Below are 13,269 nucleotides of genomic sequence, written 5' to 3'. Positions count from 1 at the left end.
AAGGCATTTGACAGGATCCAACACCCCTTTATGCTAAAAGCTCTGGAGAAACTAGGAATCCATGGAATATTCCTCAATATAATAAAGGCTGTGTGTGACAAACCCACTGCTAGTATTACACTTAATGGTGAAAATCTAAAGCCATTCCCTCTAAAATCAGGAACGAGATAAGGATGCCCACTCTCTCCACTCCTTTTTAACATAGTATTAGAATTCCTAGCCAGTGCAATAAGGCAAGAAGCAAGCATAAAGGGGATCTAAGTAGGGAAAGAGGAAGTAAAACTATCCCTCTTTGCAGATGACATGATTCTGTATTTAAAGAATCCTATAGACTCTACTCCCAAGCTCCTTGAGCTGATTCAAAACTTTGGAAGAGTAGCAGGGTATAAAACTAACCCTCAAAAATCAACTGCCTTCCTTTACGCCAACAGTGAGAGGAACGAGGAAATAATCAGGAAAGCAACTCTTTTCATAATAGCCTCAAAGAAAATAAAGTACCTAGGAATTAGCTTAATTAAGAATGTAAAGGACCTTTTTGATGAAAACTTTAAAACCCTGAAAAAGGAAATTAAAAGAGAACTAAGGAAATGGAAAAACCTCCCATGTTCCTGGATTGGAAGAATCAATATTGTGAAAATGACCATCTTGCCAAGGGCTATCTACAAATTCAACCCAATACCCATCAATATCCCAATGGCATTCTTTAAAGAAATAGAAGAGGCAATTCAAAATCTCATATGGAATAATAAAAGACCCCGTATAGCAAAAACATTCTTAGCAGAAAGAACAGCGCTGGAGGAACTTCAATTCCAAACTTTAGACTCTATTACAGGGGTATAATTATCAAAACAGCTTGGTACTGACACAAGAACAGGCCTGAAGACCAACGGAATAGAACTGAGAACCCAGATATTAAACCACAGACCTATGGCCACCTATTCTTTGACAAGGGAGCCAAAAAAATAGAATGGAAGAAAGACAGCCTCTTCAACAAGTTGTGCTGGCAGAACTGGTTAAGCACCTGCAGAAAACTAAAGTTGGATCCTTCTTTGTCACCTTGCACTAGAATTAGCTTCAAATGGATCAAAGACCTGGAGGTAAAAGCTGACACACTGAAAACTTTACAGGAAGGAATAGGAGATACAGTAGGCCTCCTTGGCACAGGTCAAAACTTTCTTAATAAGGACCAAGAATCACAACAAAAAAGAGAAAGGCTGGATAAGTGGGACTGCATTAAACCGCAGAGCTTTTGTATGACAAAGGACATAGCTAGTAAAGTAATTAGGAAGCCTACAGAGTGGGAGAAGATCTTCATCAACCAAACAACAGAGAAAGGCCTCATATCTAAAATATATCAACAGCTCAAAAAATTGAATCATTCCAAAACTAATCTCCAAAGTAACAACCATCCTATTAAAAGATGGGCCAAAGACTTAAAGAGAGTTTTCTCTGAAGAAGAAACAAAAATGGCCTATAGACACATGAAGAAATGCTCAACATCTCTGGTCATAAAAGAAATGCAAATCAAAACAACTCTAAAATTCCACCTCTCTCCAGTTAGAATGGCCAGGATCAGGAAAACTAATAACAACAGATGCTGGAGGGGATGTGGCCAAGAGGGATCACTATTACACTGTTGGTGGGAGTGCAAACTCTTTCAACCACTATGGAAAGCAGTGTGGCAGTGCCTCAAAAGGCTAAACATAGAGCTCCCCTATGACCCAGCAATTCCACTACTTGGCATTTACCCAATCATCCAGAAACTAGGGCATACTAAATCCACTACCACAACAATGTTCATTGCAGCACTATTCACCATAGCAAAGATATGGAACCAACCTAGATGTCCCTCAGTTGATGAGTGGATCAACAAGTTGTGGTAATTGTACACAATGGAATTCTATGCTGCTGTCAGAAAAAACGACATCACCCCATTTGTTAAGAAATGGAAAGACTTAGAAAAAAATCATATTAAGTGAAGTAAGCCAGACTAAAGGAACTTAGGCTCAATGGTTTCCCTCATTTGTCATAGTCAGTAGAAACCTTGGGCTTTACCAGCAGAGATCTGCAATAGAGCAAAATCTTGATACATAAGGCCATATACTATGAAGCTAATTGAAAGGATCTCCAGGATATTGAAACAAAAGCCATATAACGAATGATTGTTGTCCTTAATGTACTATGTTATCCCTCATCTCCTTTGCTGTCCCTTGGGTATCTCATATTGTTACAGTATCTCACTTTGTTATCTGATATATTGAATTTATTTGTATTTGGTTATTTGAAATTTGATAGGGAAGGAGGGAAAACCAAGATGGGTGGGGGGGTGGGGGGAGGGTAATGGGTACCAAGACATGTGAAAGGGTATCAATGTATGTGAAATAATGCACCTTCTATCTGGAAAATATCATGTAACCCTTTTATTAATTACAATTAAAAAAGGAAAAAATATGTGCTATAATAACAAATGGATGTTTTAAAAGAAACTAACATTGTAGTAATTTGTTGTTTAGTAATATGAAATTAATAGAAGGAAAAAAAGAAAATGATAAAAATTATAAAGATAGGACAGAGAAAGGTAAACTGGCTCTTCTAGGTTTATCCTGAAAGTCAGTGACAACTGAAATTGGCTTCTTGTATCTCCATGTCTACCTCAGTACATGTCCTTTGGTGCCATAAATCTCCATGCTGGCATTATTTGTAGATTTCTTTCTCTGGCCAAAGAATAAGACAAATAAATAAAGTTAGTATAACATAAAGTCTTCCTTTTAAGATCTAAATGTAAAGAAATTTATTAATTAATATAGAAGTTATATTAATTTTCACAGTACAATGTAAATACAATGAAAGTATTAATCAACATCATATTAAATGTTAAAATGTTGGTATTCTAATATACCATTAAATCAAATGCTAATCCTCATCACTGAACAAATACTCTGAATAATCAAGATCAGGAAACGTGATAGGTAGTTCCACCCATTTCTTGTATTGCTTCTTTGTTGAATTATTTTTGAAAACAACTACAAAATTCTTTATTTTAAGACAAGGGAAATCCAAGCCTCTGTGCACCATCATTGTTCCCCAAGCCTGAAAAACAAGAGACATTGAGAGGAAAATATAAATACACATTCAATTTAACATTCTTTTTGGCCAAAGTAAAGCTTAGACCACAACCATGTACTCACTTGGCCACATTTGCAGATAATCTCTCCATTTGTTTGGTAGTCCGCAAACTTCATTTGCAGTGCTTTGTTTTCTCTCACAATGTAGAGTCCCCTAAGATTATCAGAGGAAGAATCACCAGTGAGAACTGTCAAAATCCACTATGCAGTACATGGGTCCATGTTGGACCTGATGCTCATGACCAGACATCTCACTTTTTTCTTTCCTCCTGTCTCCTTGATTATAGAGCAATGTGATATTTGGGTGGATGCCCCTTCTCACACATCTTCCTTGTGTTGTGGTGCCTCTTTTTCCTTCTTTAAAATCAGTTATTTTAACTTGGTTGATCATCCAAAACCTTGAGAACAAATATGAATCACACTTATCATATACCTTGGGTCAAAGTGGCCTTGGATTTTACATTTCTCCTGCACTGTTTCAATGAAGACCATTATTTTCTTTTATATTTAGGTAGTATAAAGGAAGTGCCATTTAACAAAGCTGACATGAAATACAGTATACCTGGATCAATGTCACTCATTTTAACATCTCAACCACCCTTCCCCTATCCACCTGTTTCTTGCCTCTCTTAATTTTCTAGTATATACATTGGAATTAAAAAAATAGTATAGGGAAGGGGGAAAACAAGATGAGGGGTGGGGATGGAGGGAAATGGGGACCAAGACATGAGAAAGGGTATCAATGTTTGTGAAGTAATGCACTTTCGATTTGGTGAATATAATGTAACCCTTCTATTAATTACAATAAAAATATATGAAAAAAACCTTTTCTCATCTTCTGAGATTTAAAGACTTAAGTGTGAAATAGGTTAGTCTATCCACTTAGTAATAAATTGAGTATGAATTTGAAGCAAAAGAATATTATGAAACAAGTATGTCATCCATGAAGACATATTTGGTGACACTTCTTACTTGGAAGTATACAAATTCATGAGGAGATTCTCTGTTTTGATTTCTGCCTATTTATTTTACACAATAATGGTGCCTTTTTAATTTTGAGTAAGCCCTTAAAGATTTGAGAAGTTAGAAAACAAATACCGAATACAAAGTTTCTAGAAGCTAAGCAATTCCCATAGGAAAGGAACAAATATGTTGTCACTTTGCACAACCAAGACATGAACATCTTAATAAAACACAGATTCAACTGATATGTTTATTGATTAAAATCACTGCAAATACTAAAAAAAATTTACTCACCTCCTCTTCTCCTCTTTACTTGTACACAACTTTCTCTTTAGCCACACTCCACCCATTTCCAGTACCCACTTCCTGGTGTTTGATTACCTCACCTAATAAAATTTTTTTGCAAGTCTTTCCATTTCTTCACAAATAATGCTAAATCATTCTAATGGATAAGTAAAATTCCATTGTGTATATATCAGATTTTTGAACCATTCACTCCTTGAGGGGTATCTGGGTTGATTCCATATCTTGGTTATGGTGAATTGTGTGGCAATAAACATGGTTATGCTAATAATGTTACTCTACTCTGGTTTGTGGTCTTTTGGATAAATTCCCAGGAGTGGAATTGCTGGGACATTATTATAGGAATGTGTAGTGAAATATTAAGGCTCCTAGCATTGGTAGAAACTTTCTGAGTAAAGGTGCAGAAGCACAGTAAATCAAAGACAATAAATGGACTTCATCAATTAAAAAAGGCTTTTTCTATTTCTCTGTTGATAGTGAAGTATATCAGAGCACTAAATATTTAACAGTTATTGTTATTGTAAATGGGTGCTTTCCAATCAATGTAGTTTCCATCTCATAGTTTATGTCATTATGTTTCCTAGAATTCTACTAAATCACAACAAGGCCTCAAAGAAGCAACCCCCCCCAAAAAAAATAAAATTAAATTAAAAAAAAGGCTTTTTCATGGCAAAGGACAGAGCATACAAGCTAAAAAGAGAGACTGTAGGATGGGAGAAGATTTTTCCCAGCTACACACCAGACAAGTTAATTCGAAAAGAAACACTTTTCAAATTAATTAGAAGATTCAAATATGAAAAATTTTGAAAAAACCTCTCTTTAAATATTATTTGCATATTTTAATGCAATGTACTTCACTAGTTGAAAACTATTTTTAAAAAATGGGTCTTCCTGGGCTCACTCACTTGAATTCTGATGTCATATTGACATGATGCATCTTCTCAATTACGTGGATATTTTCCCCCGAGCAGGCTAGCACGCTACAGTTTTTGCAAAGAAATGTAATTAGTGATGGATTGCTTTTGTACTGCTTTGCAATACTTCTCTTAATTTTCATTTTCTTTTCAAATATACTTTGCATCTGTAATTCCAAAATCTGCACAAAGAAAAAGTCACAGTTTAAATTTTTTATTCTCTTATTAAAGTAAGTCACATAAAATCTGGAGGTATTATATAATGGTAAGAGCACGAACTTAGTTTGCAGTCTTGGAAATAAAAATGAAACAATGGCTCAAGAAAAATTTAGTACATAATCAGCATAAGTCCAAATGAAAAGAAATCACAGAGGACAAAGTCATAATAATGAATGCCAAGAGAAATGTATAAGTTTCACATCCTGCTCTGGAAGGTTGGTATTATTTTAGGAGGCTTACAGTTAGGCAGATTCTATGTAGGACATAAAAATAAAATTTCACCTTCTAGCTCTTAACTATTATTAGTAGTTGCCTCGGCACTAACTAGTCAAGCAGTATCCTTAAACTGGAAGAATGGAGATAGTCTCCCAATAGATGACTTAATAACCATTTTTCAGGGGCTTTCACTAGTGACTGTACCCTTCACCACCTTCATTCCTGCTTTCCCATCCACTCTGGGTACTCTTAGGAAAGTAAGGCTCTTTACAAAAGATCTAGAAAGCTAAACAAATTCTGGGATCGCCAAGAATTATTAGGTTTCCAGACCTGAAGTCCATATGGAAAGTGAATCTCCAGTATCTTATATTGATAGTATTAGGAAAATGGGAACTTAACTTGGTTATGGTTCCTGCCATGCAGCCTTTTGTGAAGTAATCATGTTCAAGGTTTAGAATGTAGCCTGCTTGACTGAGTCATTGTGACTTTAAAAGGAAGGAAATGATACAGACATCAACTGCATGCATTCTGCTATAACTAGAGATAGCACATGAGAGCCCTCACCAGAGCCTTTTCCAAGCTGTTTGGACCTTGGGCCTTCAAACCAAGAGCCAAAGCAAAATTTTTCCTTTCTCAAGCTGCCTGTAGTGATTCTTTTTATTTTATTACTGAAAGGATGACTCCTATAACAAACACTATATTCTAAAGAGTGAGGAAATTTGACCCTTTTGCTGCAGAGAGGGGAAGAACTAGTTTTCAATCTTCAGACTTTACCAGATACTTACTTAACCCCTTCTCTTAAAATATTAAATGTGATATAGTATCTTTTTAGTATCATTATTTGGTGGAGAAAGTTTGATACTTGGAAAATGTTTGGTTTGCTGTGTCTTTAAGGGTCTTTTTTTTTTCTGCCAGTCCTGGGCTTGCGCACTGTCCTTGGACTTTCTCAAGGCTAGCACTCTACCACTTGAGCCTCAGCACCACTTCCAGCTTTTTGCTATGTATGTGGGGTGCCGAGGAATCAAACCCCATTCTTCCTACATGCTAGGCAAACACTCCACCACTAGGCCAAACTCCTGGCCCCTGTCTTTAAGGGTCTTTTTAAAACACAAGTTTGTATGGAAACCTGGCCAGGAAGCCTTGGAGTTGGTTAGAGCTTTGCACACCAGTTTGGAAGCATCCATTTCCTGAAACTCTATTTAGGGTACAGCCAATTCCAATGTTAAGAAACTAACATTCACACCCATATGCAAGGGTGTGAATTTTCTTCTAAATGGATTGTTTGCTATTATAGTAGTTACAGTCTTTAATTCAGTGGTATGAAGGATTTCCTGAAATATTGCAGATTTATATACTTTTTCACTGTATTCCTTCACACAATTCAAATAAGTCTGTGTGAGTAAATTGAGATGCAGCTAAATGACATATTATATATTTTTAATCATTCAGGTTAATGACTGAATATCATTCTCTCTAAGTGATCTTCAAATACTCATTCTAAAGTAGACATCAGGGATTTGTCTCTGTATTATCCAATTCCATTTCTCTAGTATTTATCTCTATATTACATGTATGTGTCTTTTTAATTATGGTTTAATTTTTGTCCTCTACAGACCCTACCAGGCATGACAGAAAGTTTCTTGTGGAAGAAGTCTTGCCTGTATTACTTGTTCTCTGCTCCTAGATGTTGCTTGTATATTGTGAACATTTTAGAAATACTTTGGGAATACACAATAATATCTGTAATAATGAATTCAGTCAAACTAAAATTACCAGATTATGTTGAATGGATTGTACTAGCCTTTCTGAACTAGTCTTTCTGAACTATATTTATTATAGTTTGTTTCATGAAAAGGAGCCTAAAACTCCAGGATAATTTCCTGCCCTCCACTATCTTGATATATTTTGTATGAATCTGACCTAAGCACAACTCCTTAAACAGGAATTTATAATTCAGCATTTCAGTAGCCATAGAGATATTGATGAGAACCACATGGAGTAATTTTTAGATGAAAATTAAATTCGAAGGTAAGGCAAAGTAATACCTTATGAGTATACTCCTCCGGTTTCATGGTTTGAACATGATGTATAGCTTTATACATCATCTTCTCTCTGAAACCATTAACAATCTCACGGTCAACAACTCCGGAACCACTGTGGGCAACCAATACATAGGTGCTCTCCTCAGCTCTGGCTCGACCACGGGCCTGGGAATATGAGGAAACCAAGTAAATGGAAGGCTGTGCTCTGCAACAACTCCTCCTGGGTTTGGTTTGGAAAGGTATTCATTGGTCAGCCTCACAATCCAAAATGATCAGTCCATTTTTAGGTCTTAAATATGCTTTAATATACAACCAATGTCCAGAGTCATGAAGGTTCAGTTACCATGCCAACTTTGAAATTTTCAACAAAATAATACCATTCAGTCCAGACTCAAAGCTACTCTTCCAATCCAAAGAACCAAGAGCAGTGATTTGCATTAGAGAACTTGGAATCAAGGTTACTTATAATATTTATGCTCCTGACTGCCTAGATTGAACTTAGAGCAGCACGTATTCTATTGAGTACATGGTCAGTTCTGAGACAAATCTATATACACTTCTTAATATTATTCTTGGGTGCATGTTAAGTAGTACTTGCTGTGGGGCCTGGCCCAAGAACTTGTCAATCACAAAACCATCAAGGAAAACATATGAGAACCCAAATTGTGTGTTTCCTTAGAAAAACAAAGTCAAATTCAACTAAAAGCTAGGTGAATAGTGGGGTCATAGGGAAAGGAGAAGTCAAAGAGAAGTGAGGAAGATAAATGCAATCAAGAATTCAATGTATATCCTACAAGATTAAGAAAAGTGAGAGAAAAGGCATGTTGCAAGGTAAAACTATTTAAAGGGGTGATATTGATCTAAATGCTTTAGTATTCATAAGCTTCTTTTTAAATGCAACTCTTTTATGTAACTGCTTAAAGGTAATAAATAAAAGAAAAAAATGATTGACAGTATCAAACTTCTGACTAGTCAACTCTTGTAAAACCTGTCTAGTTGTTTGGTGTTCCCCGATTTGCCTTCCATCCATGGATGCAATTGAAACTATGAGCAAAAGCCCTCTATTGATATTGCAAAAGAATGAATATTATATCTATTATCATAATTCCTAGACATACTCAGAAAATACTAGCCACAATTTTGTTCATTGATGTATAAGAGATAAAATAAGACTGCAATGGAAACTTCAATATCTCACTAAATGCATTTATTCATGCCTTGCATTTTGAAGTCTGTTCACATTCAACATTTGGAAATTTTTGAATGTATAGAACATTCAGACAAATAAGGGAGAGTATGTTCCTTTGTTAGACATTTGAGGGATGGTGTGATTCAGATTTCTGACTCCATGACGACTGCTGTGGGTGTCCTAGAGGCCTATGGGATTAACAGGCCTGTTTTCATTCTCGCAAATGGGGCCATGATCCTGGAAAGTGGATACAAAAGCCACAGCCATAGAGGAACTAAACTATAACAGGTATTTGTGAATCAAAAGTATTAAGAATGGTAATATAAATGACAATACTGTATAATTTATTTAAGTTTGCTCTTTTAGCAGAAAAAGTGATACTTAAATGAAAAGAGGTACATTATGAACAACAATCACAAGGATGAACCTCTTGTTTCCGTATCCTAGAGTTCATTTCACTTAGTGTCATCCTCTATGGCCATATGTACATAGCTTTTGAGCTACTGTGATCTTTTGCTAGGAGAATCCAAAATGTATACTAATCATTACAAATGAGGGAAACCATGGAGCCTATGTTCCTTTGGGTCTGGTTTACTTCACTTAATATGATTTTTTTCCAAGTCTTTCCATTTCCTTATGAATGGGGCTACTCTTTCTGATGGAAGTATAGAACGCCATTGTGTATAAATACAACAATTTCTTGATCCATTCATCTACTGAGGGCATATGGATTGGTTCTATATCTTAGTTATGGTAAATAATGCTGCAATGAGCATCATTGTGCTAGTATCTTTAGTATGCTTTTCTATATACATTTATTTGTTCATTTGAAATAGGCAAGGAAGGGGAAAACAAGATGGATGGGAAGGAGTGAGGAAAGGCAGAGGAGGACAAAAACATGAGAAAATGTATCAATATTTAAGAAGTAATGTATGCACTATCTGATGAATGTAACTTTAATCCCTCTATATTATTAGTCCAAAAAATAAAATGAAAAAAAAGCAAAGATATGTTTCCTGTCATTTTCCTGAAAGAAAGCCACAAAAGTAGGAATGTGAGAAGACAACAGGCCAGAAAAAGTATTTGACTATACCTGGACCATGGCTATTTCATTTGTGACGAGACCATAACGAATAATGACATTACATTCTTCGATGTCCAGACCTTCTTCTGCTACTGTGGTAGCGATAAGCAGATTTATTTTTCCAGTGCGAAATTTCCTAATGACTTCTTTTTGTTCATTCTGTGGAAAACATTTTAATAAATTAAATTTTGTGATGCTAAACACATTCAAATCTTCTAATTAGGAGAAGAAATAATAAATTACAACTGGTCAGTGTAAATCAAAGGATTAGATCATTCACGGATTTGCTGCCATCTGTTTTTGGCATTGAACAAAGACATGATGGTGAGAAAACATTTGATTTCCAATCTGGGATAACCACACAATAACAAAAATATTTCCATCCTCCAGTCTGGAGGTGGAAAGACCGCAGTTGATGCCAAGGAAAAGAAATTGACGGTTGATTTGGGAAGCAGAAAGGAGTTGGCTGAGGAAAGGATACAGACATGAGAAACTGAAGCAGGCTTTTCTTTTCATTATTTCAACTTCAAAGTCCTTCATATTCAGAGAATGAGTTTCAGTAGCACTCTGTTTAGCCTGGTTAGTTTTGAATCATAGGGAAAATGTACACTGTATGGGTCACTTTAAGAATCACTCAGGCAAGGAGCATATGGGATGTTCTTGAAAGAACACATGAGAAACTGAAAACATTGGCTGCTTTCAGGAAGGGAAGCTGGAAGATGGGAGAGCAGTGTGAGGTTTAACCTCTTATTAATTTTCCAGAGGAAAATATATGGCTTACTGAAAGGGGCAATACAAGTGAAAATGAAAGTCTATTAGAGATATAATTACAGAAAGTTTTGGTGAAAAAATCTAAATCTTGCAAAAATAAAAATACATTAAGAATTATGTCTACTGGCACAAATTTAGTGTGATATGGCCAGTGATGTTTTATTTTCATATCCACCCTCACTAAATTTGCTAGTGTAGTTAACCCGTTTGATACTTTCTTCCCTTTCCCCTCATCCACCAATGAAAGCTTGCCTACCCTTGACTGTGAGCAGATGTCTATGCCTGAATGTCATGAAGTAATTTAATAACAACATTTAGACATAAGCTGGGTATGCTTGCTTACGCCTATAATCCTAGCTACTCAGGAAGCTAAGATCTGAGAATCACTGTTCAAAGCCAGCCTGGGCACTAAAGAACCTAAAGAACATGAGCTCATCTGAATTTAGCACTTAAGTTTATACTATAGTCCTTATTTTCCAATATTACTTACTCTCACATACTTTGAAAGTTCCTCCAAATACATGAAAGAATATGATAAGATCATGCTTAGCTTATCAAATATGACATATTAAGCTGATAGTATATTCAAGCTCTACTCACAGAACAAGTGCATTATTCTATCACTGTGTTTGCAGGGTGGTGAGCAAATTGATAAAAATCATTACAATTTGAGAAGAGGAATGTCAGAACAAGTAAAGAAATCCCAAAGAATACTGATACCTGTGTCATAGGCTTGAACTCACTGCTGTGTCCAGCTCCAGTCAGATGGTGGGCTATAACTCCTACTTCTGCAAATTTTTCATTTTCAGAAATCCACTGGGAAAGAGCATATGTGCTTTGTCTTGTTTTTGTGAAAATTATTCCCCGAATGGATTTTACAGTTCGAGTATATTGCTCCAATATAGTGTTTCTTAACTTGGTGAGTTTTTCATTTTCATATTTTGGGTCTTCAGCCAATTTTTTCAACATGTTCTTGTTTTCTTTAAGTATTAATTACAATTATTAATGTCAATTATATTAAGATAGTTACTTAACATCATATATATGCCAAAACATCATTTTTACATCACATATAATAAAATTTTTGTTGGTTGGTTAAGTAAAAAATTAATTTTAGAAACTATTTTTATTTTATTTATTTATTTTTTTTGCCAGTCCTGGGCTTGACTTCAGGGCCTGAGCACTGTCCTTAGACTTTCCTCGAGGCTAGTGTTCTACCCTGAGCCACTGCACCACTTCTGGCTTTTTCTATGTATGTGGTACCGAGGAATGGAACCTGGGTCTTCGTGCATGCTAGGCAGGCATTCTACCAGTAGGCCAAACTCCCGGCCCCAAGAAACTATTTTTAATGGCTATTGAGCCTCCTGCTCCCTTAAAGCAAAACTTCCACCTCAACAAGCTCATATGGGCAAGCTAGATTTAGTTTAAATACTTATAAGTAAAAATGTTGGGTGATATGCAAGTATATTGGGTAATATGATATATAAATGTATTAACTGAAATATGGTAGATTAAAGAGGGAATTCTAATAGTTTAATTCCATAGAAAGGCAAAAAAGTCAAAGATTCAAAAATAAGAAGTGGGTACTTGAAGGGAGAATCAAGGGGATGGAGTGTATGAATGGATAGGAGAAGTGAGAGAGAATGCAGTAAAGAATTCAATGTAGCCAGGCACTGTGTCTCAGGAGGCTGAGAACTTGGGATCGCAGTTCAAAGCCAGCCTGGGCACTAAAGATCATGAGATTCTTATCTCCAATTAATGAGTAGAAAAGGTGAAGTGGTGCTGTGGCTCAAGGAGTGAGGCAGCAGCCTTAAGCTGAATCGCTCAGGGACAGAGCCCAGGTACCAGAGTTCAAGCCCCATGACTCACAGAAAAAGAAAGAAGAATTCAATGTCTATTTAACAAAATTAAGAATAAGGGAAGGGGTAGATAAAGAAGGTTGGGTGAGAATTTTGAAAGATGTGGCATTGATCAAAATGCATTACATTCATAAATTGCTTTGCTAAAATGTAACTCCTTTGTTCAACCACTTAAAGATAATTAAAAAATAAAAATACAACCTCTTTTGCTTCTTTGCTACAAAAACAATTTAAAAAGAAATTTTATAATGTACACCAATAATGACAGAATATTTTTGTGTAACAAAGCAGTAAGATTTGAATTCTCTGTAGAAAATCCTGTGCTATATCTCATAACCAATACATTCGAACTAGCAAATTAGCTGTCATTTTTACAATAAAATTGGGTAGTCAATTGACTGATTATAAGTCTACAACTAATTATTAATCTGCTAACATTAATTAGGAACATCCTTATAATTTCTGTAGGATTTGTTCCTTCTAAATTAATATTTTTAAAATTATTATTATTTGATTTTACTTATTTTAAGTCATTCTACAAAGTCATTTCAATTCCTTGAGTCAACATCTTGATAAATGCTGTC

The 13,269-nt window shown here is 35.5% G+C and overlaps 1 protein-coding gene across 4 annotated transcripts in view; it reads right to left on the bottom strand.

The window, feature by feature from the left end:
- Positions 1–2,425: 2,425 nt before the first annotated feature.
- Positions 2,426–13,269, bottom strand: part of Ifih1 (interferon induced with helicase C domain 1) — a 56,458-nt gene continuing 45,614 nt past the window's right edge. For 2 of the 4 annotated variants that reach the window (XM_090342733.1, XM_090342735.1), the window contains exons 11-17: positions 11,547–11,806; positions 10,065–10,214; positions 7,786–7,947; positions 5,297–5,487; positions 3,189–3,279; positions 2,900–3,090; positions 2,426–2,714 (exon numbers count right to left, since the gene is read on the bottom strand). In XM_090342733.1, coding sequence (XP_090198859.1) covers positions 2,914–3,090; positions 3,189–3,279; positions 5,297–5,487; positions 7,786–7,947; positions 10,065–10,214; positions 11,547–11,806 — 1,031 coding nt within the window. In that variant the 3' untranslated portion in view covers positions 2,426–2,714; positions 2,900–2,913. The other 2 variants (XM_090342734.1, XM_090342737.1) reach the window with 2 other exon arrangements.

Source organism: Megascapheus bottae, chromosome 12 (genome assembly GCF_031878675.1).
Source record: "Megascapheus bottae isolate mThoBot1 chromosome 12, mThoBot2.hap1, whole genome shotgun sequence".
In the NCBI taxonomy this organism is placed as follows: domain Eukaryota; kingdom Metazoa; phylum Chordata; class Mammalia; order Rodentia; family Geomyidae; genus Megascapheus; species Megascapheus bottae.
Note: the sequence above shows the minus strand (reverse complement) of the source record. Positions and strands in the feature narration are given on the sequence as shown.